The sequence below is a fragment of the Ochotona princeps genome, chromosome 14 (genome assembly GCF_030435755.1).
Source record: "Ochotona princeps isolate mOchPri1 chromosome 14, mOchPri1.hap1, whole genome shotgun sequence".
Lineage (NCBI taxonomy): Eukaryota > Metazoa > Chordata > Mammalia > Lagomorpha > Ochotonidae > Ochotona > Ochotona princeps.
The window spans coordinates 33,190,127-33,213,628 of NC_080845.1; the positions used below are offsets into that span (position 1 = coordinate 33,190,127).

General features: G+C 43.0%; 1 protein-coding gene across 1 annotated transcript in view; it reads right to left on the minus strand.

The window, feature by feature from the left end:
- Window positions 1–23,502, minus strand: part of NFX1 (nuclear transcription factor, X-box binding 1) — a 50,495-nt gene that overhangs the window by 24,055 nt on the left and 2,938 nt on the right. Inside the window, exons 2-11 of the mRNA XM_058672160.1 lie at window positions 21,950–22,960; window positions 18,225–18,383; window positions 17,486–17,563; window positions 14,084–14,189; window positions 11,590–11,661; window positions 9,090–9,229; window positions 4,852–4,951; window positions 4,553–4,770; window positions 3,244–3,341; window positions 440–470 (exon numbers count right to left, since the gene is read on the minus strand). Of these exons, the coding sequence (XP_058528143.1) occupies window positions 440–470; window positions 3,244–3,341; window positions 4,553–4,770; window positions 4,852–4,951; window positions 9,090–9,229; window positions 11,590–11,661; window positions 14,084–14,189; window positions 17,486–17,563; window positions 18,225–18,383; window positions 21,950–22,960 (2,013 nt within the window). The remainder of the gene's footprint in view (window positions 1–439; window positions 471–3,243; window positions 3,342–4,552; window positions 4,771–4,851; window positions 4,952–9,089; window positions 9,230–11,589; window positions 11,662–14,083; window positions 14,190–17,485; window positions 17,564–18,224; window positions 18,384–21,949; window positions 22,961–23,502) is intronic.

Sequence of the window (23,502 nt, forward strand, 5' to 3'; positions counted from 1 at the left end):
TTTTTAAAAAAAGATTTTATTTATTTGAAAGGCAGAGGCACGCAAGGGGAGAAGTTATGGGAGTGTGGAGACAGTCTTCCATACACTGGTTTATTCCCCAAATGGTGGCAATGACCAGAGCACAGTAGGCAGAAGCAGGGGCTAGGGGCTACTTCCTGGTGTCCCAGTGGATACAGGGTTCCCAGCTCCTGGGCCATTCTCCTCTGCTTTCCCTGGTGCACTTTCAGGGAGAAGGATTGGAAATGGAGCACCTGGGACTCAAACCAGCATCCATATGGATGCTGGCACCACAGGTAGCAGCTTATCTTGCTGTGTCACAGTATCAGCCCTTGTAAGCTCATGCTTTTAATTCGATTTCCCACAAACCTTCCCTCACATAAAACTCAACCTACTCTCAAGATACCCCAGAAAACAGCCTTATGTCCTCTCCCATTCATACCTTCACTTTTGAGACTGGTGCATGGAAGCTCCTATGGAAGAAGAAAAAGAAAAAACAGTAACTATATTAGACATATCTGAAACATCACCACCACAGTATAATGCTAAATATATCATACATATCCAAGATACTCTGTCTTCTCGGATAGCTGTTTATATTTACCAACTCAGCCTGCCAGAGGCTAGCCCAACCCCACATCATACCACACTCAACAGGATCTTGGGCTCGCTGATTTCCAATTAAAAATAATTCTAGTCTTCTTTGTCCTCTAAACTCATGATTAGAGCATGTTACGAATTATAAATTGTGAGTGGAAACAGGCTGCTAAAGTATGCAAAGCACATAAGTAATTATTCAATAAGAGTATAGACAGAAAAGGCCATAAGAAGAAAATTAAGAACTAAAAATAATAGCTCTATATCCCCAAGAGCACTCCTTCTCACAAAATAAACTATAGTCAAATGAAACCAGTAGCCCCTTGGCCTCTGAGGTTTTATTACTCTGAATCCATCAGCTGAGGTCAAGTGAGTCTGGCTATCCAGCATCTACATCTGAATTTGACTTTGAAATCATCTACATGTTACTATGTACTCAAACACATGTCTTTTTAGAAAAATTAATCTAAAAGGGGAAAAATGCAGCTACTAGAGTTGGTAATAGATATGAAAAAGTCTAAGAAATTCAAAGTTCTCAATGGGAAAAAATACATTTTGGATAAACACGAAATTTCCTGGGACTGAAGATATGAAAAGGCTTCCCATGTGTTCTTTACTGATATGAAAAAAAGATGACTCATGAGGGCCCGGCGGCTTGGCCTAGCAGCTAAAGTCCTCGCCTTGAAAGCCCCGGGATCCCATATGGGCGCCGGTTCTAATCCCGGCAGCTCCACTTCCCATCCAGCTCCCTGCTTGTGGCCTGGGAAAGCAGTTGAGGACGGCCCAGGGCTTTGGGACACTGCACCCACGTGGGAGACCTGGAAGAGGTTCCTGGTTCCCGGCATCGGATCGGCCCATTGCGGCTCACTTGGGGAGTGAAACATCGGATGGAAGATCTTTCTCTCTGTCTCTCCTCCTCTCTGTTTATCCGGCTTTACAATAATAATAAAATCTTGAAAAAAAAAAAAAAGATGACTCATGAAATTGCTTGAGTAAATGCCCCAGTCAATGCCTCCAGTGGACAGTATACAAGAAATTACATGCTGGAATGTTAAGGCAGAACTCCCATAAATCTCTGTACATGAATTACCAATAAAAATGCAGACGTACCATTCTTTATTAGGCAGTAGTAAGAGACAGCATATATTTCTCAAAAGCTCCCAAACAAAATGATGAAAACAACCTTTAAAACTTTTAAGAGGGCCTGGCGGTGTGGCCTAGCGGCTGAAGTCCTAGCCTTGAAAGAACTCTAGGCACTGTTAAATTTATGATTAATAGATCTCACAGCCTTTAATATTTCTGAATTAACATTCAACATACCTCCACTATTCCATATATATTTTGTGATTTCTGACAGAAAAAAACCCATGTAGCACACAATTTCTGTCACAAATTATACTACTCTCACATCTTTTCTCCTTTTATTACAAAGTTTATCTATTAAGTTAGCTTCCAATTCACAGACTCACGTACGTTGACTGCTGCCAACAACCTTGGGCTGTTTTTTAACCAAAAGTACCAACTGTTCAGAATTCAGGTCCAACACTGGGTTTTGGGTTACTCAAAGATTTCCACAGGAAGACTTCCTGCCGCCTCTTATTTAATAGATAGGGCATCAACCTAAAATACTAAGAGGCCTCCTTTAAAACACAAAATCAAATCAATACTACCCAGAGCAGAAAGCAGAAACTGATGAAACAGTTCGACAGTGATGAGTTAACAAAATACCCAAAGGGTTCTGGCTTCTGCACTTGGCTGCTCCCCTGGAGCAATCCCAGGGAATGTAGCTGCCTGCTCGTGGCCTTAGATCACTGGGTAGTTAACTATGATTTCTGAGCAAACTGGTCACACTGAACAGTCTCAGGGTGGTGGCTTTGACCGGTAGATTTGTGGAGAGAGTGGAGACTGAGATCAGCCACATGGGCAGTCAAACCTGTCTCCTCAATGGAGTCCCAATAAAAACTGACTACCCATGCTTCTCCAGAGAGTTTCCCAGGTGGCAATACACCATCCCACACTGCTGACACACAGAAAGCAATGCTGTCCTGATTTCTCAGGGAGAAGACAAATGAAAATCCAAATGTGGTACTTCCCTCGAGTCTGCCCTACATTGGAACAATTTAATTCTGCATCTTTTCCTCACAATAAAAACATAAGTATAACAGCTTTCAATAAGTTCAGTGTATCTTTCCACCAAATTATTAAGCTTCGAGGGTGGTCTTGGGGCCTACAGAACTTACAGTTGGTATTAAAAGTGGGTGATCATGGATTGTTTAATTTAGCAGTTACCCGACCATTGCATTGGTCGTCGAAAGTGTCGACTGGGTTCCCTCTAACTTCTCAGCTAACCCCCTCCAACACAGCCACTATTCCTCTTTGCTGGCACTGAACATTATCACACTTTATTTGGTGGAGCTGTTTGCACACCTGTCCTGGTTCCACTACTGGTTTCTGAGCCTTGAGTGCTGCAGCCTCTCAACACATATATCCTGCAACTGGCCCATAACATGAGTCAGTAACTACTGGCTGGGTTCAGTGAGCCATACATAATATGACAAATCAAACTGGGTTTATTCTAAGTCCTACCCTTCCATAACAGCCACTTTAAAGACACTGAGAGCAACAACTCTGGCACTGTACAGCATTTACCTTTGTTTTGAATGAGCATCTGCAGGAAATAACTGATGTGCGAGAGCACGGTCCACAGTCTCCTTCATGGCAGAACTTTTCACAAGTATGTATGAAATCTTCAATAAAAATGAAAAGTTAGGAACGAAATAAGCTACTCATTTCCAAATTCACAACTCTGTGACTGTCTCATGATGGGTGGCCTACATTCATTCTGCTAAATTAAATTTAGGGCTTTCTGCTACTGCACCTGGAAAATCTGTAGAGGAAGGCTCAAGTGTTTGGGTCCTTGCACCCATGCACAAAACTTAGAGAAAGCTACTGGCTTCAGTCTGGCCCAGCCCTATTGCAGTTATTGTTGTTCCATTTAGGGAGTGGACCAAGGGATCAAAGATCTCTGTTTTTCCCTCTAATTCTTTCAAATAAGATGGATCTTAACAAAAAAAAAAAAAAAAAAAAAAAAGGAAGGAAGAAAGAAAGAAAGAAATTAGTGTGGGGGCCAGCACTGTGGTCTGTTATCTGTGATGTGGGAATTTTACATGAACTCAAAGTTGAGTCCTGGCTGCTCCATTTCTGATCCACTGCTCTGTTAATTCACTTGGGAAAGCAGCTGAAGATGGCCCAAACACTTGGGTCCTTACCATCCACAGGAGAGACCCTGATGGAGTTTCACATTGTTGGTGCCAGCCTGGCTGAGCCCTGGTTGCTGCAGCCATTTGGGTATGAACCAGTGGATGTCTTCAAATAACTCATCATGCATTTTCCATGAAACTTTTGAAGACTTCCTGAACAGCTCTAGTCTACTTCTCATCTTTTGTGCTTACATTAGTATTGTTAAAATGGATATATGTTATATATCAAATATTACACTCATGATTTTTTATACTGGCATATTTAACAAAGAAATTGAGAAAAGAAGCCAACCATATATCTGGAATGTTACATTTATGTTTATATTTATCATTCCAGTTTTCTTCCTTTGCATTTGTGGGCTTAAGTTTTCCTCTGGAACCATTTCCTATTTCCAGTACAACTTTGATTTCTTCTGCCTTCTTTGTGCTATTATCATGAAATATACTTCAAAATATTGCAGGCCTGATAAACACAATTTTATCAATACCATTTTATGCAATTGCTTTTAAAATCAGATGAGACAAAAACATGTACTTTTCAGTACTCTTTTACCATATGGATTTACATTTCCAGTTGGCCTTACTTACATTTATTCTTTTTTTTTATTCATAGTTGGTATTTCATATTACTTCGTCACTGCTGCCAAATGCTTACTTACATTTTTATTTTTAAAGTCAACTTTATGAGTACTAGTTACCTGAGGAACCACAAGGCAGAGGTTTGCCACACACTTTTCCACACGAGGGGACAGGATCCATGCATGATTTCCGACTACTGCTTCCAAGTTCCAGCAACTGGCTAAGAGGAGTTTGACCACAAGGGCAATAGCGTACCAAATGGGGCAGCCGTGCACATGGCTGGCAGGGCTGAGGGTGGCACACTTGAGAACATGTATGGTTCCCACATTTCAAGTCCCTGTTAAGAAAAAGAAGAGACTATTACATAATTGCTGCATGGTATGAAACTTCAAGTGGAAAAAAAGAAAACAAACCTTACTTGCCACATATCTTCAAACAGCCAAAGTCCCCAAATCCATCAGACTTTCCTATGTCAGTTCCACACAGCACATCTCTGGTGGTGCTGCCACAGTAGCATACTAGAAGGCACATGTGAAAGACAAAACATTGGCAACCTTTAGAGAGTCTTAAAATATTCCAAATAATCTATAAAACAAACAAATGGAAAATTCGTTCAGTCAGGCGCTGATCAGACCTGACTGAAGGTTTCAATGTGGTTTATACAACAGCAAAATCCACCTAGGAATTTAATCACAAGAAATTCTTTTTTTAGTGACTTAAAACAAACAAAATCAAAAACACTTAAAAAAAAATAGATTTGTTCATTTATTTGAAAGACAAGGTTACAGGCCCGGCACCATGGCTCAATTGCTAATTCTTTATCTCCAAGTGCCTGGATTCCTTATGGGCTCCAGTTTGTGTCCCAGATGCTCCACTTCCCATCCAGCTCCCTCCTTGTGGCCTGGGAAAGCAGCAGAGGACGGTCCAAAGTCTAGGGACCCTGCACCTGCATGGGAGACCTGAAAGAAGTTCTTGGCTTCAGGAATTTTACCAAAATAGTTCCTCCTGCTAAAACTAAGACATTTAAAAAATTAGGATGATGGTATAAAGTCCTTAGCAATTTTTATGGAATTTGAAATGAGGCTTAAGTGTTCACACTGAACAAAAATTTGAAAGTAACTTAAGACTTTTATTTACTAGACAGAGTACCTAAAATATTAAAAATTGATTTACTGATTTTCCAATTGTCCTTTATTTCCTGTTGTCAATATTAATTGTGTTTCATGTTTAAGGAGTTATTTCTGATACATTAACACACAACAAAGTCCTAATAAGACTTTTATCAACTTACATAACTTTTCTGTTGCCGTTTTACATTTTAGGTTTATTTTGAAAATGTCATTAAAATCAATCTTTGTGGACAGATAGGCCTTATGATACAGCGAGTTAACAGTAGTCCTTGAGATACCTGCATCCCATACCAGACTGCTGGGATGGAGTCTTGCCTCTGCTTCTAATCCAGCTTCTAACTCATAAACAAGGTGATGGTTTAAGTACTTGGATCCGTGCCACACATATGGAAAACCTGGAAGGAGCTTTGGGCTTCTGGCTTTGGCTTGTCAGCCCTAGCTCTTGAGAACTTTAGGGTAGTAAACCCACAGATGGAAGCTCTCTCTGTTGCTCTGCCTTCCAAATAAATGAAAATAAAAATACATCAACCTATGCACATATACCTCATCCTACATAAACAAATAAGAGACTCAATTAAATTTAAGATCACACAGAGAGTATGAATATGTTTCCAAGAAAACGTAAGAAATGAAAAAGTAACCTGGGGATCCGGCGCGATAGCATAGCGGTTAAAGTCTTCGCCCTGAATGCACCAGGATCCCATATGAGCACTGGTTCTAATCCCAGTAGCCCTGCTTCCCATCCAACTCCCTGCCTGTAATCTGGGAAAGCAGTCGAGGACGGCCCTAAGCTTTGGGACTCTGCACCCATGTGGGAGATCTGGAGGAAGCTCTGGCTTCTGGCTTCGGATCGGCTCAGCTCCAGCCATTGCAGTCGCTTGGGGATTGAACCATCGGACAGAAGATCTTCCTCTCTGTCTCTCCTCCTCTCTGTATATCTGCCTTTCCAGTAAAAATAAATAAATCTTAAAAGAAAAAGTATCTTGAATGGAACCAAAAGCTCCTATTGAACAGGGGGAAAAGACATAATCAAGACTCACTGTAATTCATGTGAGAAGCAGAGTAAAGGGAGTGTACTCCCACTGCTGCGTCACTCCCCTGATGCCACAACAGGCTGAGGCCACACCCAGGCCAGTGCCAAGAGTGGGGAAATCAGCGACTTGACTGTCACTGCTGCCTCCTCAGGACTGCACTAGTAGGAAGCTCTGCTATGTTTAGGCACAAGGAAAAAAAAAGAGCTAATGATAGAAGTTAGGTGCAGTCATAACTGACTGAAGGAAGTAGTCAAGGATCCAGAGACAATTTGGAGGAAGGACTTTGCCACCAGCCTGCATCTGTTCAAATAAATGAATAAGGACCCAAAAGGAGAATGTGTATGAAATCTCTACACAAACCTGAGAAGGATCCTAGAAGATAACTTGAGAAAGTAAACCATATATGTAGCCAAAACCATTTGCTAGTGACTTAATGTGGACAAAATCAAGGTCTTTATCTGGGTTTGAAAAATCAACCACATGAAAATGAAAAGAGCCTAGAACCCATACAAATGGTATAGACTTGGATGATTTAGCTGAGCAAAGGTCCAGTTCAGGACACTCTATCACCCCATCACTTAATCTAAGACAAAACTGCCGATTCACATGTAACATCTTACTTTAAAAATGGATTTGAGGCAGCTTGTAAGTATATATGAGTACAATGAGAATGTATATTAAAAAGGTGACAAGAAAGAAGGAAAACAATTGTAGGGCTATTGAAGGATCACAGCCTAAAATTAGAGTTATAAAGAAAAACATTAGTTTATGTAAAATCCTTATGATAAAATGACTTCAATCATCCCCGAGGGAAATCTATTCCAGAAACTAAGAGCAGGTAGAAACTAAGAACAGATTAAACTGCTGCAGGCAGTCCTGGCACCTTCACTTCTGATCTAGTTCCCACGAATGCACCTGGAGAGCAGTGGAAGATGGCACCATGTTCTGGGCCCCTGCCACCCACGTAGGAGACCTGGAAGATGCTCCTAGCTTTGGCCTGGCCCAGCCCTAGACACTGTGGCATTCTGGGGAGTGAATCAGTTAATGGAAGAACTGTTTCTCCCACTAACTCTGCCTTTCAAACAAAATAAATCTTAAAAAAAAAGTGTGTGTGGGGGGGAGGGTTGCACTGTGGCATAGTAGTAGGTTAAGCCTCTGTCTGTAGGGCTGGCATCCAATGCTGGTTCACGTCCTGTCTACTCCACTTTCAGTTCAGCTCTCTATGGCCTGAGAAAGCAGCAGAGGATGGTTCAAATTTTAGGGGCTTGGCACCTACCTGGGAGACCCAAAAGAAGCTTCTGCCTCCTTAGTAGCCCAACTCTGTCTGCTGTGGCCATTTGGGGAGTGAATCAACAGAGGGAAGATATCACACTTTCCTTTCCCCTCTGTAATTCTGCCTTTCAAATTAAATAAATAGAACAAAACTTAAAGAAAAAAAAAGGGGGAGGGGGGTAAGGCATGGTAGCCTAGTGGCTAAAGCCCTTGCCTTGCACATGTAGAGATCCTATGTGGGTACAGGTTCTAATCCTGGAGGTCCCATTTCTCGTCCAGCTCCCTATTTGTGGCCTGGGAAAGTAGTTGAGGACAGCCCAAAGCCCTGGGACCCTGCACCCATGTGGGATACCCGAAAGAACGTCCTGGCTCCTGATCAGCTCAGCTCTAGCCATAGCAGCCACTTGGGGAGTGAATCAGCTGATGGAAGATCTTCCTCTCTGTCTCTCCTCCTCTCTGCATATCTGACTTTCCAATAAAAATAGATAAATTTTTAAAAAGGGGGGATTACTATGGTGGCTCAACAGGCTAATCCTACAACATGCAGCATTGGCATCCCACATAGGTGCAGGTTCTAGTCCCGGCTGCTTTACCTCCTATCCAGCTCCTTGCTAGGGCTTTGGAAAGCAGCAGCGGATGCCCAAAGCCTTGTAACCCTGCATCAATGTGGGAGACATAGAAGCAGCTCAGAGTTCCTGACTTTGAACTGGCCAACTCTGACTGCCATCTGGAGAGTGCACTGGTGGATGAAATCTCACTCTCTTTCCTTCTCTAATTCTGCCTTTTTAAACAAATAAATAAAATACAGTGTGAAAAATCTATACTTAGAAAACGAAAGGAAAAAATATAGTGACTTATCCACTGCTCTTCTTGCTCATGGACAACTGGGATGTTGACAGTTTGGGGCTCATAGAAACACATATTTCTGTGGGAAACTTTTTGTAATATAAGTATAAAAATACCTAAGATTGGAATGGTTGGGTCATACAATACACACAGGTTTAATTTTATAAAAAACTGGCAAAGAACTGTTTGAAACGGTGACAGGCTGTTACACATCTGCCAGCAGCGCATGAGTTCCAGTCATCATTTTTTCATGTGGTCATGAGTCTTTGTTTTCACTGTCCTTACAGTGTGAAAGGTATCTCAGTGTGGTTTTCCATGGGCTATCAGTTCTTTTTAGCAGTTTTGTGACACAATTTAGAGTGCCCACCACTTACCCTGGTTCAATATGATCCGACAAGGCTGGCACGGGCCCCCATGGCACAGCTCAGCACAGCGGTGCTGCCCACAGTTCAAAATGTTCTCACAGGGGTTAGAGCAGTGAACCGAGACTGCCTGACCACAGCGAACTGTGTGCCTGTGAAGACAGCAGCAGTGAAGACAGCAGCAGTGAAGACAGCATCAGCTAAGACTTTCTATTGAATACCTAAACCTTTCCCTCAACACTTTCTAAACTTATCCCTCTCCCTGTTTTCCTCTTCTAATTCTTATTTCCTCCATTTCTCTTTCTTCTTTCTACTCTTCTGCTCTCTTGAATCCTATGCTGCCTTTCCCTCTGCCCTGCTTCCCGATCCGTGAGGAACTCTGGGCTGTTCCAATTGATTTCATGTGTTCTGTGATGCAACATGAGATAGGTAGGGAGCTCTGGGATGAAGATCCTGGTTCCAGTAGCTTACAGAGTAGGAAGGAAAAGTAGCAATAATATATGCAAATCTGACTAGACACACACAGCAAGCACCATGGATCGCATTTCCCTGGGACCCAGCACTTTGGCCTTTATTCAGCTGTGGTACTCAGAATATCCTGAGTGTGGCTGATTCATGGTGGAGACATCATTTTGGTTTTGTTCTAATAGATATCCTAATTTTGCCAACTTATCCATTCAAGAAGGCTATTAGGCTGGTACTTTTGGCAACTGTCTTCAGGTCTTTCCAGCGTCATGGTTTGACTTTTGAGCCTACTCTCCTAGAAAAGGTTTTGTTTTATTTTTTAAATATATATTTACTTTAAATGTTCTTTCCATAGTTGAGAAGGATGTATGCCTGTGTGGTCCATTAATTAGGGTGGAGAGAGTCCTGGTATGCAGGAAGGAGATTAGGACAAACGTTTCCAAACTTCTCCTTTTGTCCTACAACTGCCTGCCGGGGTGGATGAGGATAGGAGGGGGCTCTCCTTGCTGCCAAACTACTTCAACACCTGGGCAAGAGTTTCATTCTATCCCTTACTCCCATCTCGGCTCCATTTTTTTTTTTAAGATTTATTTATTTTATTGGAATGGCAGATGTACAGAGAAAAGGAGAGACAGAGAGGAAGATCTTCCATCAGCTGATTCACTCTCCAAGTGGCTGCAATGGCCGGTGTTGCGCCAATCCAAAGCCGGGAACCAGGAACCTCTTCCAGGTCTCCCACATGGATGCAGGGTCCCAAAGCTTTGAGCCGTCCTCGACTGTTTTTTTCCAGGCCACAAGCAGGGAGCTGGATGCGAAGTGGAGCTGCCAGGATTAGAACTGGCGCCCATATGGGACCCTGGCGCATGCAAGGCAAGGACCTTAATCATTACGCTATTGCACCAGGCCCCTCAGCTCCCTATTTTAAGAAGGCGCTCTCACTTATGTAGATGATTGGTCTATAGTACTCAGCATATCTCACACTGCTGGTAAGGTTACTTTTATGCCTAACACCATGGCTAATACCATCTCCTTGACATTATTACTTCTATTTTATGGTAAGATAAATGAGACCTGGTGAGACTGATGACCTGGCAAGTGACAGAGCCCACATCTGACCTTACTGACCCACAACTCTGCACATGACTGAAACTTACTACAGTTTAGTAGAAATGAAACAAATGGCAAATCACTGACAATCTGCACGATCCCACCTTGTTCTCGTGGTCTGTTACCAGGCCTCCGAGGAGCTTTGTGACTCTCACTGATCCGTGCTCTGACAACATGGACTTGTGCTTTGGAAAGATGGTGGACAGTGGGGCTCACTTCTGCTTCCTCTCCGTGATGCTCACTACTAAGGAGATACTGTGCTAAGTATAGGACAACAGGCTTTGCCTCCTGGGCCTTAACAAGCCTTCGTTCAATGCCTCACTCTGTCACTTACTAAAGAGGTTAAAATATTTCAGTCCACCTTGGTATCTCACCTGAAAATGGCTATTGACACAACTCACTGTTCATACAACTTTTTAACAACTCATAAGACTAAGCCATAACCAAGGATAGTACAGGAAACTACCATTTATAGAAAATATGATTTATACCTACCACATACACATATTTATAGCTATCTACTAATCTTCTGTTTTAGAAATTCACAGGTAGGGCCCGGCGCCGTGGCCCAGCAGTTAAAGTCCTCGCCTTGAACACGCCTCAGGATCCCATATGGGCGCCGGTTCTAATCCCGGCAGTCCCACTTCCCATCCAGCTCCCTGCTTGTGGCCTGGGAAAGCAGTTGAGGACGGCCCAAAGCTTGGGACCCTGCACCCGCGTGGGAGACCTGGAAGAAGTTCCTGGTTCCTGGCTTCGGATTGGTGAAGCACCGGCCACTGCAGCCAGTTGGGGAGTGAATCATCAGAGGGAAGATCTTCCTCTGTCTCTCCTCTTCTCTGTATATCTGACTTTGTATTTAAAAAAAAAAAATATTTAAAAAAAAATTCACAAGTAAATGACAAAAACTGAGATTTTCTTTATAGTGTAATTTTGACTTTACCTGGTCCGTCCACATTCGCAGGCTTTTGTCGTAAAGGCAGGACAGGGCGGACAGGGTCCAGGATGGCAGAGACTGAAAAACAGAAATGTCAAGGAATAAGCCATACCAGGCAACCAACCCCAAACAAAGCTAATGGAGCTGTGGTCTACTACAAATATAGCAGTAAATAAACCCACTATGAAATGTCTCAGTGTTTCTCTACAGCTGATTACTTGAACAAAAGTATCAACTACATTTTTATGGAAAAGAATGTTTTATTTGGATCTGACATTCGAATGTGATATTTGTGTGAGGAAAAAGAGTTTGTTAGGTCTGGCACAGTAACCTAGAGGCTAAAGTCTTTGCTTTGTATATGCTACGATCCCATATGAACACCGGTTCTAATTCTGGCAGCCCCACTTCCCATCCAGCTCCCTATTTGTGGCCTGGAAAAGCAGTCGAGGATGGCCCAAATCTAGGCACCCTGCACCTGCGTGGGAGACCCGGAAGAGGTTCCTGGCTTTGGATCAGTTCAGCTCTGGCCATTGCAGCCACTTGGGGATTGAATCAGTACATGGAAGATCTTCCTCTCTGTCTCTCCTCTCTGTATTTCTGACTTTCCAATAAAAATAAATCATTAAAAAACAACAGTTTGTCACCCTGGTTAATGACAGTACAGCCAAGTATGGATCCCAATTTTATTAGATTATGAGGAGGTCATATTTTCTCAACAGCTTGTGAATAACCAAGCAATGGACTAATTTTCAAAACAGTGAAAAGGTTGATAGGAGGGAAGGCATGGTCAAAGTAATAGCAAAAGAACTGGAAATGAAATCACACAAAAAACAGCTTAGTAATATGTTATAGGTCAGAATTAGAGCTCTGAAAAGAATGTTTGAGTTATTTCTGTCACTCTGCCTCCCACATATAAATAAATTTTTTAAAATGCCTGATGGGCAGCTGTTGCTACATCCAATTCATTTTGAGAATTTCAACAATTAGGCAATAAATATTTTGGTTTTAAAAACCGGAAAAAAATGTCTTGATAAAGAAGGGAATAGTTTAAGTGAACGAGTCTACGGGAAGGACCTGTGTTAATGGTCAGAGGGAAGGAGGTGGCTGAGTGCCCAGGAGATAAAGAGCCTGCTGTTTAGTCACACTGTAAAGACAGTCCTGGCTGTTTCACCTGTGATCCAATTCCTACTAAGGTGCCTGGCAGACAGCAGATGCTGATCCAAGTACTTCAGAGATCTGAATACCAGATAGAGCTCTTGGCTTCTGACTTAAGCCTGGCCTACCTCTGTGGCTGCACAAGCTCTCTGAAGAGTGAACCAACAGACTGAAGATCTCCTGTCACTCTGCCTTTCATATCAATAAACATTCATGCACATACATTTATAGAAATGTGTAAATAAACCTTAAAAAAAATCACCTATACAATTGTCTCCAGGCAGAGACTGTACTGTACCCTTGGGGGCCTGGCCAACCCTCCAGGGCTAAAGTATCTTGATACATTTCCTTTCTTTTTTTTTTTTTTCAACATTCTTTTTTTTTTTTTTTAAAGATTTTATTATTATTGGAAAGCTGGATATACAGAGAGGAGGAGAGACAGAGAGGAAGATCTTCCATCCGATGTTTCACTCCCCAAGTGAGCCGCAACGGGCCGGTGCGTGCCGATCCGATGCCGGGAACCAGGAACCTCTTCCGGGTCTCCCACGCGGGTGCAGTGTCCCAATGCATTGGGCCGTCCTCAACTGCTTTCCCAGGCCACAAGCAGGGAGCTGGATGGGAAGTGGAGCTGCCGGGATTAGAACCGGCGCCCATATGGGATCCCGGGGCGTTCAAGGCGAGGACTTTAGCTGCTAGGCCACGCCGCCGGGCCCGATACATTTCCTTTCAGAAGCCATCAATGTAATACAGTATGGAAAAAACACTGGCTTTTTTTTTTTAAAGATTCATTCATTTTATTACAGCCAGATATACACAGAGGAGGAGAGACAGAGAGGAAGATCTCCCGTCTGATGATTTACTCCCCAAGTGAGCCGCAACGGGCCGATGCGCGCCAATCCGAAGCCAGGAACCTGGAACCTCTTCCGGGTCTCCCATGCGGGTGCAGGGTCCCAATGCATTGGGCAGTCCTCCACTGCTTTCCCAGGCCACAAGCAGGGAGCTGGATGGGAAGTGGAGCTGCCGGGATTAGAACCGGCGCCCAAATGGGATCCCAGGGCTTTCAAGGCAAGGACTTTAGCCACTAGGCCACGCCGCTGGGCCCAACACTGGCTTTTGAAATGTCAGTTCTATCACCATCGTTTCGCAATGTGACACTGGGCAAGATACTTGACCTTTCTGAGTCTCATCTGTAAAGTGGGAATAAATACCCACACAAGTTAACATATGTACAGTGTGCAACACACTCCTCATCCCTTCCTGTCGGATGCTAACCAGGTAAGTTATTTAGTGCCATCAGCAAAGCCTGTCTACCAGGAATTCCCCAGGGTCCAGAGTTCCAACTTACAGGTTACAGGAATGTGGGCAGTCCTGGCCAGGCTGTTTCCTTCTACAAACTTCACCACAACTATGTGGAATCTCATTTCTGCTCCACTCCGGATTCTTTACTTTACCTAAAACATCAGATCAGGGAGTCAAGCACTTTCCTGATTTCAATCAGACAATACAATGTAACTGGACAGTGTGACACTTCAGTATGGGTTTCATTAGTTCCACAAATGCATTATATCACATCCTAAAATAAAAAGATGAACATGATGGTATTCTTCAAAAGCTTCACCAAAAATGATAAATGTTAAACTGTGGGTTACCTGGGAAAGACAGTCATTTTTACTCATGAAAATGTCACTCTAACGAATTGAAGGAAATGATGTATAAGATGAGTTTCTGTAAGTGGATCCCTGGACTGCTATGGAGACAGCTTGCATTGAGGGTCAGAAAAAGGACACAGAGGTCGTGGAGAGAGCTAGAAAGGCTCACAGTCTCTCGGGTAGTGGGAACTCGCCTCTTCTAAAGTTGCAAAGGCACAGAAGCAGGGAAGAGTAAAACCAAAGCCAGGGTTTCTATTGCCCTAGAGGAATTCAGTCCCACTTGGGCAATTCATGCACCAAACGACGGCCATTTCCAGTCTTGGGCTTCTTGTTTTTCGCTCTGTGTACTACTCTTTCAGAAATTCATGTTCAGAAGTTTAATTCAAGGGTACTTCAGAAAGTTCATGGTTTATAGATAAGTTTATTTTGGCACACACACACAAAATTCCAAATCCCTGGTATTTCTTTTTTTTCCACAGTATACTATTTCCATGACTTTTTAAAAGATTTCTCATACACCTAAATATCAGTGATTCCCAAATCTGCATTTTCCAGCTTCCCTGGAAGCTTGGTTTCAGTCATGCATATCCAATCACCCACTGGACATCTCTGTTCAGGGTTTCCAAGTCCCTGTAAACTGACCATCCATAGCTAGAGCTCACCTCTTTCATCTAAAATTTCCCTCTTCTTCAGTACTCCCTGCTTCTGTCAGCCAAAACATGCAAAACCTGGTCCTCATTGCTTCTCTGCTTTCACACTCCATGTCATTGTCAGATCTGTCCATTTTCTCCAGTGTCTCCCACCTCTACCCACCTCTGCCTCCGGCCTCTCGCACAGACACACAGGTCTCCCTGCCGCTTGCTTTCTGGCCTTTCTCCAGCGTCCTGATCCTCCCCTAACACTTTTCAATGGCTCCCCCTCTTGTTCTTGATTCTAAATTGGACTTGTTCTTTTCTGTTTTCCCCCTAGAGTTTTGCATTACTTCCTTTCCTCACTTCTACCCTTTTATCCACCATGGTGTCATCGATTTCTCTTAACTAAGTCTTGATCTCTCTTTACATATTTTCTACCTTGGATATTTCTCACTACATACTCCTCCAACTCAACATTTCTAAACTGAACTCTTTGTCCCCACTGAACCTTGTTCTCTGGATCTGCCCTTTCCCTCAGTATGACTATCTGTAAAAGCATGGAACTTTGGAGTCACATCTGGGTTCCTCCCTTTCCTACTGCTGTAATTTCTGCTTACCTTTGAAACAGTTCAACTCTTCTATCCCATTTATTAAAACCTTTATTTCTTTTCATTTTGACTATTCTAAGTTCGCAAACTTCTAGGCTGCCCAATACTCTACTCATGGCCATCAAATGAGCTTCCATGCAGAACTGGACTGAGTTCCTTGGCAGCTCCTGCAGCCTGCAGCAGAGGTCAGCACCATCCCTTCCAGCCATCTGCTTCAACACTGCCATGGGCTCCCTAACTGTCTCACACCCTCTTTCCCAGCAGACCCTCAGCCTTGTTGGATGTGAATTTCTGCATATCCCATTTTCTTCTATAAATCTGCCTATCAAGACTATACCTAGTTTTCAAGCCCAGAAAAAGCCTACTTCCTTTAGGAAAGCTTCTCTTATTCATCCAGCTACAAGTCACAACTCATCCCAAAGATCCCCCATTTTATACTTCAAGTAGAACATCAAGTTAACTGTGGCATATATAGTATAAGCTCCAGAAAGTCAATAAATGGGCTTATTCTCCTATTTCTTCATGTACCTGGCACATTAATTACTTCCTGGTAAACAGACACATTACATTAACACTATCCTGGAATAACAGCACAGGACAAAGTCATCAGATAAATGAAAGGCCACTGTTTGCATTCTCCCATCACTTTACCTCTCTTAGATCATTTCAACTTTCACCCTGTATTTTCATACTTTCACTTAGGATTTCCTCATCTAAATTTTCAGTGATGGCTCTATTAAGTTTTTATTTTGAATTATTTACTGTGGTATGTTTAAAACACTTTAAAGTAAATTCAATATTGGTATTGTCTTATTTCCAAACTTTATCTCCTGCTTCTGGTTTCATGCTGTCTTCTCTGGTGCTACATTTAAGAACAGCCACTCCCTCAACTAATATTAATTTAGTACCTTTTAAAGCTCTAATTTCTGGCAATAAAATATATAAGACAAGCAGATTCCAAATAAAAGAGTGGCCAAGGTGAGAGAAGTACCCTCTGAGAAGGGCCATTTGGGAGTCAGAACTTAAATAAGTGAATCTAGATCTAAAGAAAGAAGGGGAAAAAACATTCCTGACAATCAGTGGGTTCAGTGAATTTAGAAAACAAAGAATTGAAGGTCAATGACTGACTCTTGACAAAGTTGCCAGAAAGATGAGGAGTTTACAATTCAGCTCCACATGTGGTCAGAAAGGGTTAGTGCTAACTTCTGAATATATTTTCAGTAAGGTATAAAGAACAGAGCAAAATTTCAATGGTTCATGGAGGAAAACAAGTGGTTAAGAAACAAAATGTGAACAATCAACAACTAGACAGAGGTTAATTATTAGAAGACAGGAAGGGAAAAAAGGACATGAAGAGAAAGGCTGGCAGCAAGAACAAGCATTTGGATCACAGGAAGTTTTTTCCTAATCTATAAGGAAACCGAACTACTCAAAAACAGGAAGTACTTATATTTCACAAAGAGGGAGGATGCAAGAACAGAATCTGGAATGCTAGTTTACATCGTCCTTTATTCATGCTGCTGAAACGAGGACTGGGAATGAGAGGGAGCCCATGCGTACCCCTGCCTGTTACCTGGTCAGCTCTGGTCTCATGCTAAGATAGCATCACAGCTTAGAGGCAGCATGAGCTTGGCTGGCAGAAAAAGACAGATGGCCCATCTCCAGAAGAGTGTGCCAAGTCTTTATCTAAAGGCCCAGTTAGCCATGTGCTAGGCAGCACAGGTATGATCTTACAGACCCTTGCAGCTTTTAAATCATAGTAACTTTGAACAGATCCCCAGCAAACCACCCCTCCAGGATTAAGAATTGGGATATGGTGCATGAAGTAAGCGACTCCAGTGTACACAGATAAACTTACCACAGAAACAGGTGTAGGTATTGGGAACATGTGCGGAAACATTCTGACAAGCAGGGCACCTCCAACCACTCTGACCATCTGTCAGCAAAAATGGGCGTAAGCCAAACAAAGTTCTAAGAAGCCATGATACTGAAGCAGTGGAAACAGTATCAACACAAATACCGGACATTTAAGAAACAAATTCAAAATATTGCAGGTTTGTTTAAATATTGCATTTGGGCTTATACTTACAAGGACTCTTAGACACAATGAATCAAGTATTCCTTTTGTTCTAGTATTTCTAATGCAGGAAATACCTAGGTGTTTTGAACTAGAATCAGAGTTCAGACAGCATATTAATAATAACAGCTGCATTGTCCATGAATTCAAGGACACGTTGGGAGAAGTCTACAATATACTACATAAATCTGTAAAAGGCAGATACAACATGCTTGGGATAAACCAAACAATTACATTCTATACATTTCTAAAATAAATTACCTAAAGTTGCTACCTAGGCAAAATCTCCCATTTTCAATTAAAGTGACCAAGTTTTTTAAATCAGGTCCTAAATCTATATTGTCATATTAGGTTAGAGCTACAACTTAATTCTAGTAATCTGAAATATAATTAAGGTAACATTCTCTCTCTGAAGATAAAGTATTTAAGAGGACTTAAATAGTATTTTTAAAGCTGGGTTTACAATCTGAATATATCAAATGGATGAAAATAACTACTACTCAGGACAGAAGTAACAGACCTGCTTGAGATGCTGGAGAGCGTGCCCATTTCTTTATGCAGCTCAAGTGAAACACATGGTAGCAACTCTGACAACTCCACACAGGGGCTGTGGCGCGCACCAACTCACAGCACACCATGCACTCATATTTTTCTGTAGTCAGCTGTTCTACCAGAGATCCTGTTTAAACGTAAGAGAAAAATTATCTGAGACACAGAAATCCATACTTCATTGTTTACTCAAGCATCAGTAAGTCACTTAAGTAAAGAATCCAACAGCATGTAGTAGGCTAATCCAGATTTCCACCTCTGCCTCGCACAGTCTCCTCCCTGTGAACATGGATGGCCCCGACCTTTGTCATGTGAGCCTGTTAAAAAGAGCCTGGAGGGCCCGGCGGCGTGGCCTAGCAGCTAAAGTCCTCACCTTGAATGCGCCGGGATCCCATATGGGCATTGGTTCTAATCCCGACAGCTCCACTTCCCATCCAGCTCCCTGCTTGTAGCCTGGGAAAGCAGCCAAGGACAGCCCAAAGCTTGGGACCTGCATCCATGTGGGAGACCCGGAAGAGGTTCCAGGTTCCCGGCCGTTGCGCTCACTTGGAGATGAGAATGCTTCCTAAAGGCCTCAAAACAACAAAATGCTAGATTGTAGGGAGCACCGTACAGTAAGAAACTAAGGGTGTCCCCTAGAAGCTGAGAGTGACTCTCATCAATAGCCACCAAAAACACAGGGATCGCACCTGTGAGGAACTAGTCCTTCCACGCAAGAGGGCTTTTGGGCCTCAGGTGAGAGCACATATGAGGCTAAATTCCAGTCCTGGGAGAGCTTGAGCAGAGAACCCAGCTAACCCAGATTCTTGAGCCACAAAAACTCTGACAAAATAAATCTATGCAATCTTTATGAAGCTATAAGACATAATGAGCCACACAAAGTTTCTTTTGGGATCTCCCCAATTGAACTGTTGGACTAAGAACGCATGGTCTGACATGGGTTGCAAATGCCAGAGCAGAGCCTCCTCAGACACTCAGACGGACCACATGGAGAGCATAACCAGCTGCACATGGAGGATATGGCAGTCTATCGAAACCTGCAGAGGACCTGGCATCACAAAGGAGGACAGAACAAATCAATCAACTACCCCAGCCATATGTTGGCAGTGAAAAACTAGGCAAATGGAGACTCTAAGGTGGACTATGTCCATCAGTGGATTCTGCAGCCACTTCACTGTACTTGGAATGGTGAGACTGGCTGCAATTTATAACTGCTCAACTATCAAAACCACTTGAGCAAGACCCTCGGGCATGTCCCACATCAGGGACCTGGGATGGGTGAGGAGACTGGGTGGGGCTTTTCCCTTTATCTCCCCCTTTACCCCAGACACAGGAAAAAAAACAATGTGGAAAAAATTGTCTTACCCACTTTCCTGTAGAACTTGAACCTTTCTGCCCTATTAACTACGTAAAGATTGTCAAAAATAAAGAAAAAAAAACTTGAGCCAAGGAATAAAGACTATTTATAGAAAGGAAGTTATCAGTTCAATGTAAAGATGAAGTTTTTTAAAAGTCAGCATGGAGTACACAGGGTGTTCCAAGAGTTATGTTAGTGAAGCTACAAAAAATTTTAAATCAGCCTATGCTTTTTTTTTTTTAAAGATTTATTCATTTTATTACAGCCAGACATACAGAGAGGAGAAGAGACAGAGAGGAAGATCCTCCGTCCGATGACCTACTCCCCAAGTGAGCCGCAACGGTCCGATGCGCGCCGATCCGAAGCCAGGAACCTGGAACCTCTTCCGGGTCTCCCATGCGGTTGCAGTGTCCCAATGCATTGGGCAGTCCTCAACTGCTTTCCCAGGCCACAAGCAGGGAGCTGGATGGGAAGTGGAGCTGCCGGGATTAGAACCGCGCCCATATGGGATCCTGGGGCCCTCAAGGCGAGGACTTTAGCCGCTAGGCCACGCCGCCGGGCCCCAGACTATGCTTTTAAGGAGATTATGGATTAGTAGAGGCCACTGACACATAAATTATTGTTTCTAGTGGTAACTTCTGTAATCCAACCATGTAAAGCAAGGACAAAGGCATACAATAAAGGCTAGAAGAGATCTATGCTATTAACAGACATGAGAAAAGGTTCCCTGAGTGTATACCTAGCTTTTGGTAATGAATAAGAATTCACCAGTGAGTTAACTACTAGAAATTGTAGACAGAATGCTGCATGCAAAAGCATGGAAATACAAAACAGTACTGAACTGATAACAAGATGTGGCAGAGAGAAGCAGGTGTTGTGGCCACTAGCCGGGATGCCTGCATCTGATATTAGAGTGCTGGGTCAACTCCAGCTACAATGCTTCCAACCTAGCTTCAGTTAATATGCTTGGGAAGGTAGCATATGACAGCCCAAGTATACTGGGGTCCCTGACGCCTATATGCGAAACACAGTTAAGAGTTTCACGTTCCTAGCTTTGGCTTGAGCCAGGTCTGGATATTCCACGCATTTGGGAGTGAACTAGACAGAAGATTCCTCTTTCTTTTTCTCTTTCTCAGTCATTCTTTCAAACAAATAGATCTTTTTTGAAAATGTGGTGGAAATTGAGAAGGCAGAAGCTTGTTGAGTAGGACAGAAGCCAGAGTCTGCAGATCTTGAGATCATTGAATCGAATTTTTTTAAAGACTTATTTATTTTTATTGGAAAGTCAGTTATACAGAGATCTTCAGTCTGATTCACTTCCTAAGCGGCCACAACAGCTGGAACTGAACTGATCTAAAGCCAGGAGTTGGGTGCCTCTTCCGGGTCTTCTACAAGAGTACAGGTTCCCAAAGGTTTGGGCCATCCTTGATTGCTTTCCCAGGCCACCAGCAGGAAGTTAGATAGGAAGTGGGGTTGCTGGGATTAGAATAGGTGCCCATATGGGATGCCGGCATGCGCAAGGCAAGGACTTTAGTCACCAGGCTATTGCACCATGCCCCACTGAATGGAATTTAAAGTGACATAATGCAGGGCCTGAGCTGTGGAGTGGGAAGTTAAGTCTCCTTGTGAGGTGCCAGCAACCATATAGGCACTGTTTCTAGTCCCAGCTGTCCCACTTTTCAGTCATCTCCGTGCTTATAGCCTGGGAAAGCAGTGGATGATGGCCCAAATCCTTGGGACCCTGCATCCACCTAGGAGATTTGGAAAAGCTCCTTGTTCCCAGTATTGGATCAGCTCAGCTAAGGCAACTGTGGCCATTTGGGGAGTGGACCAGTGAATGGAAGACTTATGTCTGTAAAATCTGCCTTTCAAATAAAAATAAATAAATCTTAAAAAGAAAAAAACAGGTAAGTGCTCAGTATAGAAGCAATCCTTTTCCAGAATGTTTTTAATCCATGGTTGAACTCATACAAACACAATAGCACCACCCATCCAGTTCCCTGCTTGTGGCCTGGGAAAGCAGCAGAGCATGGCCCAAAGCCTTGGGATCCTACACCTGCATGGGAGACCCAGAAGAAGCTTTTGGCTCCTAGCTTCAGATTGGCTCAGCTTCAGCTGTTGTGGCCACTTAGGGAATGAAACAAGAAGATGGAAGATTTTTCTGTCTCTTATTCTTCCTGTAAATCTGCCTTTCCAAGAAAAATAAAAATTCATCTATTAAAAGAAAGATTTTTTCCCCACTCTGTATTTTTATACTTCCGAGGATCTAAACTGTGTGAATATTATCTATTTTAAAGTTAAAACTAAAACTAAAAAAAATTTCCTCTAGATAGATTTACCTGTGTGAGTTTCCACATTCTTGAGCACATGGTTCTGTTTGCCTCTGGAGAAAGGAGACACCACCTGAGGATCCTGCCTCCTCAGAGTGCATTTCTCTTGGTCAATCCTTCTGGAAGACTTGTTGACAACTGCCAAATTCCCGTTGTCACAGGCAGGTTTTGTTGTTCTCTCATTGAGATTATCCTTTGGAATGGAGCCCACGTTGTTTCTGGGCCCTGTATTTGTCTGTTGGCGCGGGCTGTCCTGTTTCGGTGGATTTCTGCCTGGTCGTGGCCTAGCCCCCTCCACCTCCCAGGGAGGCCTTTTCTGTGGGTATCTTTTCTGTTCATTTCGTTTGGCCCCACACCCATCTACTGCTGCTTTCCTGGAAGACGCATCTGAAGAATCCAGGGCGAAAACCACTACAGGCTTGGCATTTTCGGGGACAGCATCTTCAGGTTTTGGAATTATTCTATTACCCCACTCGCATTTCAGTTTACCCTTGATTTTTGGTCCTTTACCATAGCTGTAGAGAGACTGTGCTCCTTTTTTGGGTTTTGCTCCCCTGGGATCTGCACCAACAACTTCCTTCTCGCTCTCAGAAGGGCTGTGCTCTATGGGATTTGTCCCACTCTCCAATCTGGTCACACTTTCCAAGCTGATTACATCTGAGGTCTGATCAGTGAGATTCTGTGTTTTCTTGATTCTCAGGTGGTGCTTTTCGCTCCTCAATTTGTGCCAAGGTTGATTCTGAAGGCCATGGTTTTTGGATGGCTTATGAGAAGCAGAGGAGTGGAAGGCAGCTTGCTGACTCCTGGGTTTGCTTCCTAAAGGATGATAACTGTGTTGATGAATGGCAGAGATGTCCTCATAAGGGAGCTGCCTGGAAAGGTGACAGGGAGGTGGCGAACTGTAATTTCTTCTACCACTTCTACCAGAGTCTAATCTCCTTTGGGCTCCACAATTTAGACTGGCATTTTTTCTGTCGTGAGGAATGAACTCAGCAGCATCTGTATTGAATCTGAAAGTGCCTAAGACACAAGAAATAGACACATCAGTAAAGAAATCCATTTATCATCTATGAATTTCCGTAAAACTCTCGATCATATCTAAAAATTATTTTCTTGTAGACTTGCATGAAACACACTCCCTGTCAGACCTCTAGTTCCACACAGAGGTAATAGATTCAATGTACTTGTGGAAGACCCATCAGCCCATGCCCAGGAGCCAAATCAATAGCCACTAACAGCTAAGAGTTTGGGTAAAAATCAATGGGCACATCAGGTACCATGTCTACATGCATTTATTTTGCAAAACCAACCAACCCTTAAAGGTCAGGTGACTGTCCAGATACCGATCGTCAGATTCTACATGAACTTTCAACTCTCTACAGCAGCATTGTGTAATGCCAAGCAAACAGGCTTTGGGGTCAGCTCTCCAACTGACATGTGACCTTAAGGATATCATTTGACTGCTGCAAGCCTTAACTTCCTCATCCATGATAGAAAATGACAATATTTTTCAAAAGTTGCTATAAGATTCAATAAGACCTGATAGAGATAGTGCTGAGCAT